General features: G+C 46.5%; 1 protein-coding gene across 1 annotated transcript in view; it reads left to right on the plus strand.

The window, feature by feature from the left end:
• Positions 1 to 19,314, plus strand: part of supt6h (SPT6 homolog, histone chaperone and transcription elongation factor) — a 57,617-nt gene that overhangs the window by 6,457 nt on the left and 31,846 nt on the right. Inside the window, 10 exon segments of the mRNA XM_045690167.1 lie at positions 154 to 308; positions 585 to 698; positions 1,958 to 2,087; positions 8,915 to 9,065; positions 11,875 to 12,029; positions 12,655 to 12,850; positions 14,527 to 14,669; positions 14,885 to 15,002; positions 16,987 to 17,063; positions 17,482 to 17,617. Coding sequence (XP_045546123.1) covers positions 154 to 308; positions 585 to 698; positions 1,958 to 2,087; positions 8,915 to 9,065; positions 11,875 to 12,029; positions 12,655 to 12,850; positions 14,527 to 14,669; positions 14,885 to 15,002; positions 16,987 to 17,063; positions 17,482 to 17,617 — 1,375 coding nt within the window.

Here is a 19,314-nt window from a genome sequence, read left to right on the forward strand (position 1 = left end):
TGCCCTCGCCCTTCTCCTCTCCTGCCCTCGCCCTTCTCCTCTCCTTCCCTCGCCCTCCTCCTCCCCTGCCCTCTCCCTTCTACTCTCCTGCCCTCTCCCTTCTCCTCCCCTGGCCTCACCCTTCTCCCCTGCCCCCTCCTCTACCCCCTGCAGACTGAAGGACGTCCAGTCTATAGATGAGCTGAGTGATGTGTATAGTCACTTCCTTCTGTACTATGGCCGAGACATCCCCAAGATGCAGAACGCAGCCAAGGCCGCCAGCAAGAAGAAGAAGAAGAAGAAGAAGAAGATTGAGGTCAACGAGGAAGGTTGGACGCCATGTTGACAATTATAACTGATTACTATTATAGTGAATAACTATTGTTAACCCAGAAATGATTTGGTAAGGAGATCAAAATGGCTGCCAAGAGGATTTATGTTTTCTTATTTCTTTGAAATCACACCCTGAGACTGATGGCTAAAATATCAAAGCAAGGTGTCGTTGTTGTATAAAGTAAAATAACAGCACCTTTTGAACAACCATGTTTTGACTTCTTTTGTGATTTCCACCCTCCACACATCATGTCTCTTCCCATTCCTTTCAGGTGAGGAGGAAGAGGTGGAGGAAGAAGAGGAAGAGGAGGAGGAAGAGAAGGGGCCGGACCTGAAGCTGGCATCTCGTAGAGACATGTACAGCATCTGTCAGAGCGCCGGGCTCGGTGAGTCACCTCTGACCTCTCGTCTATTTATCTGTACTGAATGGGACCTAAGCTTGACTTCATTGTGCTTGTGATTGCCGAAAGGGGCTTGACATGTGAAACGCAAAGAAAATATGCCCTGCTCTGCCTCAAGACATTACTTCTGGCAATCTGTCTCATCCTTTTCAAATTCTACAGAGGCTGACGTGTTAAAATATGAATGCACTGGGACATGTTAATGTCAAGACGCATCGCATCAGGAACTAATATCTTCTCTGTTAATGTCAAGACGCATCGCATCAGGAACTAATATCTTCTCTGTTAATGTCAAGACGCATCGCATCAGGAACTAATAGCTTCTCTGTTAATGTCAAGACGCATCGCATCAGGAACTAATAGCTTCTCTGTTAATGTCAAGACGCATCGCGTCAGGAACTAATAGCTTCTCTGTTAATGTCAAGACGCATCGCGTCAGGAACTAATAGCTTCTCTGTTAATGTCAAGACGCATCGCGTCAGGAACTAATAGCTTCTCTGTTAATGTCAAGACGCATCGCATCAGGAACTAATAGCTTCTCTGTTAATGTCAAGACGCATCGCATCAGGAACTAATAGCTTCTCTGTTAATGTCAAGACGCATCGCATCAGGAACTAATAGCTTCTCTGTTAATGTCAAGACGCATCGCATCAGGAACTAATAGCTTCTCTGTTAATGTCAAGACGCATCGCATCAGGAACTAATAGCTTCTCTGTTAATGTCAAGACGCATCGCATCAGGAACTAATAGCTTCTCTGTTAATGTCAAGACGCATCGCATCAGGAACTAATAGCTTCTCTGTTAATGTCAAGACGCATCGCATCAGGAACTAATAGCTTCTCTGTTAATGTCAAGACGCATCGCATCAGGAACTAATAGCTTCTCTGTTAATGTCAAGACGCATCGCATCAGGAACTAATAGCTTCTCTGTTAATGTCAAGACGCATCGCATCAGGAACTAATAGCTTCTCTGTTAATGTCAAGACGCATCGCATCAGGAACTAATAGCTTCTCTGTTAATGTCAAGACGCATCGCATCAGGAACTAATAGCTTCTCTGTTAATGTCAAGACGCATCGCATCAGGAACTAATAGCTTCTCTGTTAATGTCAAGACGCATCGCATCAGGAACTAATAGCTTCTCTGTTAATGTCAAGACGCATCGCATCAGGAACTAATAGCTTCTCAGAAAATGTCTTACTGACCTTGGACCTCCATGCCATTTCTCTCTCTTTTTTCTCTCAGATGGCCTGGCTAAGAAGTTTGGTCTGACTCCAGAGCAGTTTGGAGAGAATCTGAGAGACAGCTACCAGCGTCACGAGACAGAGCAGTTCCCTGCCGAGCCTGTAGAGTTGGCTAAAGACTACGTCTGCAGGTAACCACACACACACAGAGCAGGGTACAACACGTAACGTAACGACACACACACACAGAGCAGGGTACAACACGTAACGTAACGACACACACACACAGAGCAGGGTACAACACGTAACGACACACACACACAGAGCAGGGTACAACACGTAACGACACACACACACAGAGCAGGGTACAACACTTAACGACACACACACACAGAGCAGGGTACAACACGTAACGTAACGACACACACACACAGAGCAGGGTACAACACGTAACGACACACACACACAGAGCAGGGTACAACACGTAACGTAACGACACACACACACAGAGCAGGGTACAACACGTAACGACACACACACACACAGAGCAGGGTACAACACGTAACGTAACGACACACACACACAGAGCAGGGTACAACACGTAACGACACACACACACACAGAGCAGGGTACAACACGTAACGTAACGACACACACACACAGAGCAGGGTACAACACGTAACAACACACACACACACACACAGAGCAGGGTAAAACACTTAATGTAACGACACACACACACAGAGCAGGGTACAACACGTAACGTAACGACACACACACACAGAGCAGGGTACAACACATAACGACACACACACACACAGAGCAGGGTACAACACGTAACGACACACACACACACAGAGCAGGGTACAACACTTAATGTAACGACACACACACACACAGAGCAGGGTACAACACGTAACGACACACACACACACAGAGCAGGGTAAAACACTTAATGTAACGACACACACAGAGCAGGGTAAAACACTTAATGTAACGACACACACACAGAGCAGGGTAAAACACTTAATGTAACGACACACACACACAGAGCAGGGTAAAACACTTAATGTAACGACACACACACACAGCAGGGTAAAACACTTAATGTAACGACACACACACACACAGAGCAGGGTAAAACACTTAATGTAACGACACACACACACACAGAGCAGGGTAAAACACTTAATGTAACGACACACACACACAGAGCAGGGTAAAACACTTAATGTAACGACACACACACAGCAGGGTAAAACACTTAATGTAACGACACACACACACAGCAGGGTAAAACACTTAATGTAACGACACACACACACAGAGCAGGGTAAAACACTTAATGTAACGACACACACACAGAGCAGGGTTAAACACTTAATGTAACCACACACACACACACAGAGAAGGGTAAAACACTTAATGTAACGACACACACAGAGCAGGGTAAAACACTTAATGTAACGACACACACACAGAGCAGGGTAAAACACTTAATGTAACGACACACACACACAGAGCAGGGTAAAACACTTAATGTAACGACACACACACACAGCAGGGTAAAACACTTAATGTAACGACACACACACACACAGAGCAGGGTAAAACACTTAATGTAACGACACACACACACACAGAGCAGGGTAAAACACTTAATGTAACGACACACACACACACAGAGCAGGGTAAAACACTTAATGTAACGACACACACACACAGAGAAGGGTAAAACACTTAATGTAACGACACACACACACAGCAGGGTTAAACACTTAATGTAACGACACACACACACAGCAGGGTAAAACACTTAATGTAACCACACACACACACACAGAGCAGGGTTAAACACTTAATGTAACGACACACACACACAGCAGGGTAAAACACTTAATGTAACCACACACACACACAGAGCAGGGTAAAACACTTAATGTAACGACACACACACACACAGAGCAGGGTTAAACACTTAATGTAACGACACACACACACACAGAGCAGGGTAAAACACTTAATGTAACGACACACACACACAGCAGGGTAAAACACTTAATGTAACGACACACACACAGAGCAGGGTAAAACATTTAATGTAACGACACACAGAGCAGGGTAAAACACTTAATGTAACCACACACACACAGAGCAGGTTAAACCAATGTAACGCCAGAGCAGGGTAAAACACTTAATGTAACCACACACACACAGAGCAGGGTAAAACACTTAATGTAACGACACACAGAGCAGGGTAAAACACTTAATGTAACCACACACACACAGAGCAGGGTAAAACACTTAATGTAACGACACACACACACACAGAGAAGGGTAAAACACTTAATGTAACCACACACACACAGAGCAGGGTAAAACACTTAATGTAACCACACACACACAGAGCAGGGTAAAACACTTAATGTAACGACACACACACAGAGCAGGGTAAAACACTTAATGTAACGACACACAGAGCAGGGTAAAACACTTAATGTAACCACACACACACAGAGCAGGGTAAAACACTTAACGTAACGACACACACACACAGAGCAGGGTAAAACACTTAATGTAACCACACACACACAGAGCAGGGTAAAACACTTAATGTAACCACACACACACAGAGCAGGGTAAAACACTTAATGTAACGACACACACACAGAGCAGGGTAAAACACTTAATGTAACGACACACACAGAGCAGGGTAAAACACTTAATGTAACACACACACACACAGAGCAGGGTAAAACACTTAACGTAACGACACACACACACAGAGCAGGGTAAAACACTTAATGTAACGACACACAGAGCAGGGTAAAACACTTAATGTAACCACACACACACAGAGCAGGGTAAAACACTTAATGTAACGACACACACACAGAGCAGGGTAAAACACTTAATGTAACGACACACACACACAGAGCAGGGTAAAACACTTAATGTAACGACACACACACACAGAGCAGGGTAAAACACTTAATGTAACGACACACACACAGAGCAGGGTAAAACACGTAATGTAACACACACACACACACAGAGCAGGGTAAAACACTTAATGTAACGACACACACACAGAGCAGGGTACAACACGTAACGTAACGACACACACACACAGAGCAGGGTACAACACGTAACGACACACACACACACAGAGCAGGGTACAACACGTAACGACACACACACACACAGAGCAGGGTACAACACGTAATGTAACGACACACACACACACAGAGCAGGGTACAACACGTAAGTACACACACACACACACAGAGCAGGGTAAAACACTTAATGTAACGACACACACAGAGCAGGGTAAAACACTTAATGTAACGACACACACACACAGAGCAGGGTAAAACACTTAATGTAACGACACACACACACAGCAGGGTAAAACACTTAATGTAACGACACACACACACACAGAGCAGGGTAAAACACTTAATGTAACGACACACACACACACAGAGCAGGGTAAAACACTTAATGTAACGACACACACACACAGAGCAGGGTAAAACACTTAATGTAACGACACACAGAGCAGGGTAAAACACTTAATGTAACGACACACACACACAGCAGGGTAAAACACTTAATGTAACGACACACACACAGAGCAGGGTAAAACACTTAATGTAACGACACACACACACACAGAGCAGGGTAAAACACTTAATGTAACGACACACACACAGAGCAGGGTAAAACACTTAATGTAACCACACACACACACACAGAGAAGGGTAAAACACTTAATGTAACGACACACACAGAGCAGGGTAAAACACTTAATGTAACGACACACACACAGAGCAGGGTAAAACACTTAATGTAACGACACACACACAGAGCAGGGTAAAACACTTAATGTAACGACACACACACACAGCAGGGTAAAACACTTAATGTAACGACACACACACACACAGAGCAGGGTAAAACCTTTAATGTAACGACACACACACACACAGAGCAGGGTAAAACACTTAATGTAACGACACACACACACACAGAGCAGGGTAAAACACTTAATGTAACGACACACACACACAGAGAAGGGTAAAACACTTAATGTAACGACACACACACACAGCAGGGTAAAACACTTAATGTAACGACACACACACAGAGCAGGGTAAAACACTTAATGTAACGACACACACACACACAGAGCAGGGTTAAACACTTAATGTAACGACACACACACACAGCAGGGTAAAACACTTAATGTAACCACACACACACACAGAGCAGGGTAAAACACTTAATGTAACGACACACACACACAGAGCAGGGTTAAACACTTAATGTAACGACACACACACACACAGAGCAGGGTAAAACACTTAATGTAACGACACACACACACAGCAGGGTAAAACACTTAATGTAACGACACACACACAGAGCAGGGTAAAACATTTAATGTAACGACACACAGAGCAGGGTAAAACACTTAATGTAACCACACACACACAGAGCAGGTTAAAACACTTAATGTAACGACACACACAGAGCAGGGTAAAACACTTAATGTAACCACACACACACAGAGCAGGGTAAAACACTTAATGTAACGACACACAGAGCAGGGTAAAACACTTAATGTAACCACACACACACAGAGCAGGGTAAAACACTTAATGTAACGACACACACACACACAGAGAAGGGTAAAACACTTAATGTAACCACACACACACAGAGCAGGGTAAAACACTTAATGTAACGACACACACACAGAGCAGGGTAAAACACTTAATGTAACGACACACACACAGAGCAGGGTAAAACACTTAATGTAACCACACACACACAGAGCAGGGTAAAACACTTAATGTAACGACACACACACACACAGAGAAGGGTAAAACACTTAATGTAACCACACACACACAGAGCAGGGTAAAACACTTAATGTAACGACACACACACAGAGCAGGGTAAAACACTTAATGTAACGACACACACACAGAGCAGGGTAAAACACTTAATGTAACGACACACAGAGCAGGGTAAAACACTTAATGTAACCACACACACACAGAGCAGGGTAAAACACTTAACGTAACGACACACACACACAGAGCAGGGTAAAACACTTAATGTAACGACACACAGAGCAGGGTAAAACACTTAATGTAACCACACACACACAGAGCAGGGTAAAACACTTAACGTAACGACACACACACACAGAGCAGGGTAAAACACTTAATGTAACGACACACACACACAGAGCAGGGTAAAACACTTAATGTAACGACACACAGAGCAGGGTAAAACACTTAATGTAACCACACACACACAGAGCAGGGTAAAACACTTAATGTAACGACACACACAGAGCAGGGTAAAACACTTAATGTAACGACACACACACAGAGCAGGGTAAAACACTTAATGTAACGACACACACACACACAGAGAAGGGTAAAACACTTAATGTAACCACACACACACAGAGCAGGGTAAAACACTTAATGTAACGACACACACACAGAGCAGGGTAAAACACTTAATGTAACGACACACACACAGAGCAGGGTAAAACATTTAATGTAACGACACACACACACAGAGCAGGGTAAAACACTTAATGTAACGACACACACACACAGAGCAGGGTAAAACACTTAATGTAACGACACACACACAGAGCAGGGTAAAACACTTAATGTAACGACACACACACAGAGCAGGGTAAAACACTTAATGTAACGACACACACACACAGAGCAGGGTAAAACACTTAATGTAACGACACACACACACAGAGCAGGGTAAAACACTTAATGTAACGACACACACACACAGAGAAGGGTAAAACACTTAATGTAACCACACACACACAGAGCAGGGTAAAACACTTAATGTAACCACACACACACAGAGCAGGGTAAAACACTTAATGTAACGACACACACACAGAGCAGGGTAAAACATTTAATGTAACGACACACACACACAGAGCAGGGTAAAACACTTCATGTAACCACACACACAGAGCAGGGTAAAACACTTAATGTAACGACACACACACAGAGCAGGGTAAAACACTTAATGTAACGACACACACACAGAGCAGGGTAAAACATTTAATGTAACGACACACACACACAGAGCAGGGTAAAACACTTAATGTAACGACACACACACACAGAGCAGGGTAAAACACTTAATGTAACGACACACACACAGAGCAGGGTAAAACATTTAATGTAACGACACACACACACAGAGCAGGGTAAAACACTTAATGTAACGACACACACAGAGCAGGGTAAAACACTTAATGTAACGACACACACACACACAGAGCAGGGTAAAACACTTAATGTAACGACACACACACACAGCAGGGTAAAACACTTAATGTAACGACACACACAGAGCAGGGTAAAACACTTAATGTAACGACACACACAGAGCAGGGTAAAACACTTAATGTAACGACACACACACACACAGAGCAGGGTAAAACACTTAACGTAACGACACACACACACACACAGAGCAGGGTAAAACACTTAATGTAACGACACACACACACAGAGAGCAGGGTAAAACACTTAATGTAACGACACACACACACAGAGCAGGGTACACCGCTTAACGTAACAACACACACACAGAGCAGGGTAAAACACTTAATGTAACGACACACACACACAGAGCAGGGTAAAACACTTAACGTAACGACACACACACACAGAGCAGGGTAAAACACTTAATGTAACCACACACACACACACACACAGAGCAGGGTAAAACACGTAACGACACACACACACACACAGAGCAGGGTAAAACACTTAATGTAACCACACACACACACACACACACACAGAGCAGGGTAAAACACTTAACGTAACGACACACACACACAGAGAGCAGGGTAAAACACTTAACTCAGTAGAGTTGGCCAAAGAATAAGTCTGCAGTTAACCACACATACACACTGACCCCCTACCTCTCCCTCTGTCTGTGTTTGTAGCCAGTTTAACAGCCCTGAGGCCGTGTTGGAGGGGACCCGTTATATGGTTGCCATGCAGATTGCCAGGGAGCCTCTGGTCAGACACGTCCTCAGACAGACGTTCCAGGAGAGAGCCAAGATCAACATCAAGCCCACCAAGAAGGGAAAGAAGGTATGGGAACCAAGACAACGTTTTAACAGTGTTAATGTTATTGATGGTAGGTATCCAGAGTAGACACACTGTGAGAACATTCCTCTGTATCGCCATTACTTTACTAGTTTAACTGAGTAGGAACTAACCTGGGATCCAGTCCTGTCTTTAGTCCACAGCCAACATAACAAACTCACTGAGACCTGTCTGTAGTCCACAGCCAACATAACAAACTCACTGAGACCTGTCTTTAGTCCACAGCCAACATAACAAACTCACTGAGACCTGTCTGTAGTCCACAGCCAACATAACAAACTCACTGAGACCTGTCTTTAGTCCACAGCCAACATAACAAACTCACTGAGACCTGTCTTTAGTCCACAGCCAACATAACAAACTCACTGAGACCTGTCTGTAGTCCACAGCCAACATAACAAACTCACTGAGACCTGTCTGTAGTCCACAGCCAACATAACAAACTCACTGAGACCTGTCTTTAGTCCACAGCCAACATAACAAACTCACTGAGACCTGTCTGTAGTCCACAGCCAACATAACAAACTCACTGAGACCTGTCTGTAGTCCACAGCCAACATAACAAACTCACTGAGTCCTGTCTTTAGTCCACAGCCAACATAACAAACTCACTGAGACCTGTCTTTAGTCCACAGCCAACATAACAAACTCACTGAGTCCTGTCTTTAGTCCACAGCCAACATAACAAACTCACTGAGACCTGTCTTTAGTCCACAGCCAACATAACAAACTCACTGAGACCTGTCTGTAGTCCACAGCCAACATAACAAACTCACTGAGACCTGTCTGTAGTCCACAGCCAACATAACAAACTCACTGAGACCTGTCTTTAGTCCACAGCCAACATAACAAACTCACTGAGACCTGTCTTTAGTCCACAGCCAACATAACAAACTCACTGAGACCTGTCTTTAGTCCACAGCCAACATAACAAACTCACTGAGACCTGTCTGTAGTCCACAGCCAACATAACAAACTCACTGAGACCTGTCTTTAGTCCACAGCCAACATAACAAACTCACTGAGACCTGTCTGTAGTCCACAGCCAACATAACAAACTCACTGAGACCTGTCTTTAGTCCACAGCCAACATAACAAACTCACTGAGACCTGTCTGTAGTCCACAGCCAACATAACAAACTCACTGAGTCCTGTCTTTAGTCCACAGCCAACATAACAAACTCACTGAGACCTGTCTTTAGTCCACAGCCAACATAACAAACTCACTGAGACCTGTCTTTAGTCCACAGCCAACATAACAAACTCACTGAGACCTGTCTTTAGTCCACAGCCAACATAACAAACTCACTGAGACCTGTCTTTAGTCCACAGCCAACATAACAAACTCACTGAGACCTGTCTTTAGTCCACAGCCAACCTAACAAACTCACTGAGACCTGTCTTTAGTCCACAGCCAACATAACAAACTCACTGAGACCTGTCTTTAGTCCACAGCCAACATAACAAACTCACTGAGACCTGTCTTTAGTCCACAGCCAACATAACAAACTCACTGAGACCTGTCTTTAGTCCACAGCCAACCTAACAAACTCACTGAGACCTGTCTTTAGTCCACAGCCAACATAACAAACTCACTGAGACCTGTCTGTAGTCCACAGCCAACATAACAAACTCACTGAGTCCTGTCTTTAGTCCACAGCCAACATAACAAACTCACTGAGTCCTGTCTTTAGTCCACAGCCAACATAACAAACTCACTGAGACCTGTCTTTAGTCCACAGCCAACATAACAAACTCACTGAGACCTGTCTTTAGTCCACAGCCAACATAACAAACTCACTGAGACCTGTCTTTAGTCCACAGCCAACATAACAAACTCACTGAGACCTGTCTTTAGTCCACAGCCAACATAACAAACTCACTGAGACCTGTCTTTAGTCCACAGCCAACATAACAAACTCACTGAGACCTGTCTTTAGTCCACAGCCAACATAACAAACTCACTGAGACCTGTCTTTAGTCCACAGCCAACATAACAAACTCACTGAGACCTGTCTTTAGTCCACAGCCAACATAACAAACTCACTGAGACCTGTCTTTAGTCCACAGCCAACATAACAAACTCACTGAGACCTGTCTTTAGTCCACAGCCAACATAACAAACTCACTGAGACCTGTCTTTAGTCCACAGCCAACATAACAAACTCACTGAGACCTGTCTTTAGTCCACAGCCAACATAACAAACTCACTGAGACCTGTCTTTAGTCCACAGCCAACATAACAAACTCACTGAGACATGTCTTTAGTCCACAGCCAACATAACAAACTCACTGAGACCTGTCTTTAGTCCACAGCCAACATAACAAACTCACTGAGACCTGTCTTTAGTCCACAGCCAACATAACAAACTCACTGAGACCTGTCTTTAGTCCACAGCCAACATAACAAACTCACTGAGACATGTCTTTAGTCCACAGCCAACATAACAAACTCACTGAGACCTGTCTTTAGTCCACAGCCAACATAACAAACTCACTGAGACCTGTCTTTAGTCCACAGCCAACATAACAAACTCACTGAGACCTGTCTTTAGTCCACAGCCAACATAACAAACTCACTGAGACCTGTCTTTAGTCCACAGCCAACATAACAAACACTTAGAACAAAACAACAGCATGTTGATGTTATGCCCTTTAACGTTCATGTAAGGGTTTAGAATACCGTGTCCTATTAACTTGACTCCTGCAACAGATGGTGTAGAAATGTCTGGTTTTAGACGTGATCCTCTTTGCTGTCCTCATGCCATGTTGACCTGACTCTGGTTTGTTATAGGACATGGACGAGGCCCACTTTGGCTACTCCTTCAAGTACCTGAAGAACAAGCCAGTGAAGGAACTGAATGGAGACCAGTTCTTAAAGATGTGCCAGGCTGAGGAGGAGGGGCTTCTCACCATAGACATCTGCATCGACCTCCTAGGGGTCAAAGGGTAAGGCGTGGAGGCATCGACCTCCGTAGGGGTCGAAGGGTAAGATGGAGGGCCAAAACCATAGAGAATGAAAGGTTGTATTAGCATGGGCAGCACCATTGAGGGCTTCCACCATTTTAATGTAGTCAACTGGGTAGGACTCCCAACTTCATTGGCTGATGCCTCCTGGTGACCCTGTTGGAGTCATGTACAACCAGGTCATCAGGAAGGATCAGCCAATCGTGAAGAAAAAAATGGACTACTTCAGAATAGCCTCAATGGCGCTGCCCATGCTGTCACAGCCGCTCTAATGGCACAGATACAAAGATGAGTCCTCTATCTACCTCTATGGGCCAAACTCATGAGTTCAAGTTTCAGTCTCTCTGAATGGTCAAACTTACCCCCTCCCTCTCTCTCTACTCTCTCCATCCCTCTCTGCCACCCCCCCTTCCCCCTCTCTCTCCTCTCTCCATCCCTCTCTGCCACCCCCCTTCCCTCTCTCTCCATCTAACTCTCTGCTAACCCCCTTCCCTCTCTCTATCCTCTCTCAAACCCTCTCTGCCACCCCCCCTTCCCTCTCTCCATCTCTCTCTCTGCCACCCCCCTTCCCTCTCTCCATCTCTCTCTGCCACCCCCCTCTCCCCAGGGTTGCAGGTGACCAGACGTACTTTGATGAGATCAAGCAGTTTTACTACAGAGATGAGTTCAGTCACCAGGTGCAGGAGTGGAACAGACAGAGGACCCTGGCCATAGAGAGGTCCCTCACACAGTTCCTCTACCCTCAGATGGCCAAGGAACTCAAGAACAAACTCATCGCGGAGGCCAAGGAAAACATCATCAAGGTAGACAATGTTACAGCAAACCTAGCTACTTCCAGGACTCACCATAATGTATCCCATAGGACGGTGAGTTGACATGACTCGATCATTGGAGATTTGTGAATTCCAATTGTTCCAGCACGTCTTGTGAAATAAGTCTGTTTCAAGCATAAATTAGGTCACGTGATGTATAATTCCTCTTCACCTTTGACCCCAGTCGTGTTGCAGGAGGCTGTATAACTGGCTGAAGGTGTAGGTTTATTTACCCTGTGATATTGTCCTGTCTAGTCGTGTTGCAGGAGGCTGTATAACTGGCTGAAGGTGTAGGTTTATTTACCCTGTGATATTGTCCTGTCTAGTCGTGTTGCAGGAGGCTGTATAACTGGCTGAAGGTGTAGGTTTATTTACCCTGTGATATTGTCCTGTCTGGTCCAGTCGTGTTGCAGGAGGCTGTATAACTGGCTGAAGGTGTAGGTTTATTTACCCTGTGATATTGTCCTGTCTAGTCGTGTTGCAGGAGGCTGTATAACTGGCTGAAGGTGTAGGTTTATTTACCCTGTGATATTGTCCTGTCTAGTCGTGTTGCAGGAGGCTGTATAACTGGCTGAAGGTGTAGGTTTATTTACCCTGTGATATTGTCCTGTCTGGTCCAGTCGTGTTGCAGGATGCTGTATAACTGGCTGAAGGTGTAGGTTTATTTACCCTGTGATATTGTCCTGTCTAGTCGTGTTGCAGGAGGCTGTATAACTGGCTAAAGGTGTAGGTTTATTTACCCTGTGATATTGTCCTGTCTGGTCGTGTTGCATGATGCTGTATAACTGGCTGAAGGTGTAGGTTTATTTACCCTGTGATATTGTCCTGTCTGGTCGTGTTGCAGGATGCTGTATAACTGGCTGAAGGTGTAGGTTTATTTACCCTGTGATATTGTCCTGTCTGGTCCAGTCGTGTTGCAGGAGGCTGTATAACTGGCTGAAGGTGTAGGTTTATTTACCCTGTGATATTGTCCTGTCTGGTCCAGTCGTGTTGCAGGATGCTGTATAACTGGCTGAAGGTGTAGGTTTATTTACCCTGTGATATTGTCCTGTCTGGTCGTCGTGTTGCAGGATGCTGTATAACTGGCTGAAGGTGTAGGTTTATTTACCCTGTGATATTGTCCTGTCTGGTCCAGTCGTGTTGCAGGAGGCTGTATAACTGGCTGAAGGTGTAGGTTTATTTACCCTGTGATATTGTCCTGTCTGGTCCAGTCGTGTTGCAGGAGGCTGTATAACTGGCTGAAGGTGTAGGTTTATTTACCCTGTGATATTGTCCTGTCTGGTCCAGTCGTGTTGCAGGATGCTGTATAACTGGCTGAAGGTGTAGGTTTATTTACCCTGTGATATTGTCCTGTCTGGTCCAGTCGTGTTGCAGGAGGCTGTATAACTTGCTGAAGGTGTAGGTTTATTTACCCTGTGATATTGTCCTGTCTGGTCCAGTCGTGTTGCAGGAGGCTGTATAACTGGCTGAAGGTGTAGGTTTATTTACCCTGTGATATTGTCCTGTCTGGTCCAGTCGTGTTGCAGGAGGCTGTATAACTGGCTGAAGGTGTAGGTTTATTTACCCTGTGATATTGTCCTGTCTGGTCCAGTCGTGTTGCAGGAGGCTGTATAACTGGCTGAAGGTGTAGGTTTATTTACCCTGTGATATTGTCCTGTCTGGTCCAGTCGTGTTGCAGGAGGCTGTATAACTGGCTGAAGGTGGCTCCTTACAGACCAGACCAGCAGGTGGAGGAGGAGGATGATGATCTGATGGATGAGAGTCAAGGAAAAGGCATCAGAGTCCTGGGAGTGGCCTTCGCAGACAGCAGGTATGTGTGTTTGGACGTGTGTGTGTGTGTGTGTGTGTGTGTGTGTGTGTGTGTGTGTGTGTGTGTGTGTGTGTGTGTGTGTGTGTGTGTGTGTGAGTGATTCGTAAGGTGTCTTCCATCCTTGTATTTTGTACCACTCAATCAACAGCCACCATAAATGATTTGTGATATGTTTCAATGAGTGATAACTAAATGTTGTAATTCTGTTACCATAGAGACACACCAGTGTTCTGTTCACTGATCAACGGAGAGGGAGAGGTGGTGGACTTCCTCCGTCTGCCCTACTTCCTGAAGAGGAGGAACGCATGGAAGGAGGACGAGAGAGACAAGAAGGTACAGACCAGACGGACGACAAGAATCTCTCGTCTCTCTCCTCAACTCTCCTCTGCCCTCCCTCCCTCGTCTCTCTCCTCAACTCTCTTCTGCCCTCCCTCCCTCGTCTCTCTCCTCAACTCTCCTCTGCCCTCCCTCCCTCGTCTCTCTCCTCAACTCTCCTCTGCCCTCCCTCCCTCGTCTCTCTCCTCAACTCTCTTCTGCCCTCCCTCCCTCGTCTCTCTCCTCAACTCTCCTCTGCCCTCCCTCCCTCGTCTCTCTCCTCAACTCTCCTCTGCCCTCCCTCCCTCGTCTCTCTCCTCAACTCTCCTCTGCCCTCCCTCCCTCGTCTCTCTCCTCAACTCTCCTCTGCCCTCCCTCCCTCGTCTCTCTCCTCAACTCTCCTCTGCCCTCCCTCCCTCGTCTCTCTCCTCAACTCTCCTCTGCCCTCCCTCCCTCGTCTCTCTCCTCAACTCTCCTCTGCCCTCCCTCCCCTCGTCTCTCTCGTCAACTCTCCTCTGCCCTCCCTCCCTCGTCTCTCTCCTCAACTCTCCTCTGCCCTCCCTCCCTCGTCTCTCTCCTCAACTCTCCTCTGCCCTCCCTCCCTCGTCTCTCTCCTCAACTCTCCTCTGCCCTCCCTCCCTCGTCTCTCTCCTCAACTCTCCTCTGCCCTCCCTCCCTCGTCTCTCTCCTCAACTCTCCTCTGCCCTCCCTCCCTCGTCTCTCTCCTCAACTCTCCTCTGCCCTCCCTCCCTCGTCTCTCTCCTCAACTCTCCTCTGCCCTCCCTCCCTCGTCTCTCTCCTCAACTCTCCTCTGCCCTCCCTCCCTCGTCTCTCTCCTCAACTCTCCTCTGCCCTCCCTCCCTCGTCTCTCTCCTCAACTCTCCTCTGCCCTCCCTCCCTCGTCTCTCTCCTCAACTCTCCTCTGCCCTCCCTCCCTCGTCTCTCTCCTCAACTCTCCTCTGCCCTCCCTCCCTCGTCTCTCTCCTCAACTCTCCTCTGCCCTCCCTCCCTCGTCTCTCTCCTCAACTCTCCTCTGCCCTCCCTCCCTCGTCTCTCTCCTCAACTCTCCTCTGCCCTCCCTCCCTCGTCTCTCTCCTCAACTCTCCTCTGCCCTCCCTCCCTCGTCTCTCTCCTCAACTCTCCTCTGCCCTCCCTCCCTCGTCTCTCTCCTCAACTCTCCTCTGCCCTCCCTCCCTCGTCTCTCTCCTCAACTCTCCTCTGCCCTCCCTCCCTCGTCTCTCTCCTCAACTCTCCTCTGCCCTCCCTCCCTCGTCTCTCTCCTCAACTCTCCTCTGCCCTCCCTCCCTCGTCTCTCTCCTCAACTCTCCTCTGCCCTCCCTCCCTCGTCTCTCTCCTCAACTCTCCTCTGCCCTCCCTCCCTCGTCTCTCTCCTCAACTCTCCTCTGCCCTCCCTCCCTCGTCTCTCTCCTCAACTCTCCTCTGCCCTCCCTCCCTCGTCTCTCTCCTCAACTCTCCTCTGCCCTCCCTCCCTCGTCTCTCTCCTCAACTCTCCTCTGCCCTCCCTCCCTCGTCTCTCCTCCCTTGTCATCCCGTCATATCATTCAGCCATGCGCGCATAAACAGTTATAATCATCAGCTCATCATTGATGTTGTAGGAAGTGTTTTTCCAGTGTTTGACCTTCCATTGAGTAGCTTATCTCTGTTGCCTTTTAAATCATTTGTCTTCAGTTGGCTTCAACAGAGCTCTTTGATGTCAGCTGGCCTATAGGCTGCTATGGGGAAAGCCTTGTTGCTGATCTCTGTGCATTTTGATTTGAGGCTGTACCACATTTATATTTGAGTCGTTTAGCAGACGCTCTTATCCAGAGCGACTTACAGGAGCAATTCGGTTTAAGTGCCTTGCTCAAGGGCACATCGACAGGTTTATCACCTAGTTGACTTGGGAATCCAAAACCAGCAACCTTTCAGTGACTGGCCCAACGCTCTTAACCGCCAGACTAGCTGTATTCTAGTGATCTGATGGTGTGTTTGGTCTACTCAGCTCCAGGACATTGAGAACCTGAAGAAGTTCCTGACCAGTAAGAAGCCTCACGTGGTGGCTGTTGCCGGGGAGAATAGGTGAGTTCCACTACTCCTCTCTACCTGTCTTTCATACCCTCCTGGAAGCAAAGCACCAGGACACCTGGCACTAGGACACCTGGCACTAGGACACCTGTTACCACGACACCTGTCACTAGGACACCTGGCACCAGGACACCTGGCACCAGGACACCTGGCACCAGGACACCTGGCACTAGGACACCTGTTACCAGGACACCTGGCACCAGGACACCTGGCACTAGGACACCTGGCACCAGGACACCTGGCCTGTTCTTTTCTATTGGACATTTTCAGAAAGAACTTCCTCAGTTCCCTGTGCGTGTTCTGTTTGTTGCCTAGGAACTAATCGTGTGTGTGTGTGTGTGTGTGTGTGTGTGTGTGTGTGTGTGTGTGTGTGTGTGTGTGTGTGTGTGTGTGTGTGTGTGTGTGTGTGTAGGGACGCCCACATGATAATGGAGGACATTAAGAGAACAGTGAGTGAGTTGGAGCAGGAGTCTTCTCTGCCTGCTGTGGGAGTGGAGCTGGTAGACAACGAACTGTCCATGCTCTATATGAACAGTACCAAGTCTCAGGTACACACACTCACACCGTACACACACACCGTACACACATACACTCCTTAAACACACACTGTACACACAGTCCACATGAACTTCAAGAAATCAAGTTGGACACTTGCAGCATGAATACATAGCTGCATCTACAGTCGTGGCCAAAAGTTTTGAGAATGACATACATATTAATTTTCACAAACTCTGCTGCTTCAGTGTCTTTAGATATTTTTGTCAGATGTTACTATGGAATACTGAAGTACAATTACAAGCATTTCATAAGTGTCAAAGGCTTTTATTGACAATTACATGAAGTTGATGCAAAGAGTCAATATTTGCAGTGTTGACCCTTCTTTTTCAAGACCTCTGCAATCCGCCCTGGCATGCTGTCAATTAACTTCTGGGCCACATCCTGACTGATGGCAGCCCATTCTTGCATAATCAATGCTTGGAGTTTGTCAGAATTTGTGGGTTTTTGTTTGTCCACCGCCTCTTGAGGATTGACCACAAGTTCTCAATGGGATTAAGGTCTGGGGAGTTTCCTGGCCATGGACCCAAAATATCGATGTTTTGTTCCCCGAGCCACTTTTGCCATATGGCAAGGTGTTCCATCATGCTGGAAAAGGCATTGTTCGTCACCAAACTGTTCCTGGATGGTTGGGAGAAGTTGCTCTCGGAGGATGTGTTGGTACCATTCTTTATTCATGGCTGTGTTCTAAGGTAAAATTGTGAGTGAGCCTCTCCCTTGGCTGAGAAGCAACCCCACACATGAATGGTCTCAGGATGCTTTACTGTTGGCATGACACAGGACTGATGGTAGCGCTCACCTTGTCTTCTCCGGACAAACTTTTTTTCCGGATGCCCCAAACAATCGGAAAGGGGATTCATCAGAGAAAATGACTTTACCTCAGTCCTCAGCAGTCCAATCCCTGTACCTTTTGCAGAATACCAGTCTGTCCCTGATGTTTTTCCTGGAGAGAAGTGGCTTCTTTGCTGCCCTTCTTGACACCAGGCCATCCTCCAAAAGTCTTTGCCTCACTGTGCGTGCAGATGCACTCACACCTGCCTGCTGCCATTCCTGAGCCAGCTCTGTACTGGTGGTGCCCCGATCCCGCAGCTGAATCAACTTTGGGAGACGGTCCTGGCGCTTGCTGGACTTTCTTGGGCGCCCTGAAGCCTTCTTCACAACAATTGAACCGCTCTCCTTGAAGTTCTTGATGATCCGATAAATGGTTGATTTAGGTGCAGTCTTACTGGCAGCAATATCCTTGCCTGTGAAGCCCTTTTTGTGCGAAGAAATGATGACGGCACATGTTTCCTTGCAGGTAACCATGGTTGACAGCCGAAGAACAATGATTCCAAGCACCACCCTCCTTTTGAAGCTTCCAGTCTGTTATTCGAAGTCAATCAGCATGACAGAGTGATCTCCAGCCTTGTCCTTGTCAACACTCACACCTGTGTTAACGAGAGAATCACTGACATGATGTCAGCTGGTCCTTTTGTGGCAGGACTGAAATGCAGTGGAAATGTTTTTGGGGGATTCAGTTCATTTGCATGGCGAAGAGGGACTTTGCAATTAATTGCAATTCATCTGATCACTCTTCATAACATTCTGTAGTATATGCAAATTGCCATCATACAAACTGAGGCAGCAGACTTTGTGAAAATTCATATTTGTGTCATTCTCAAAACTTTTGGCCATGACTGTACACGCATCT

This window comes from Salmo salar, chromosome ssa11 (assembly GCF_905237065.1).
Source record: "Salmo salar chromosome ssa11, Ssal_v3.1, whole genome shotgun sequence".
NCBI classification, from domain to species: domain Eukaryota; kingdom Metazoa; phylum Chordata; class Actinopteri; order Salmoniformes; family Salmonidae; genus Salmo; species Salmo salar.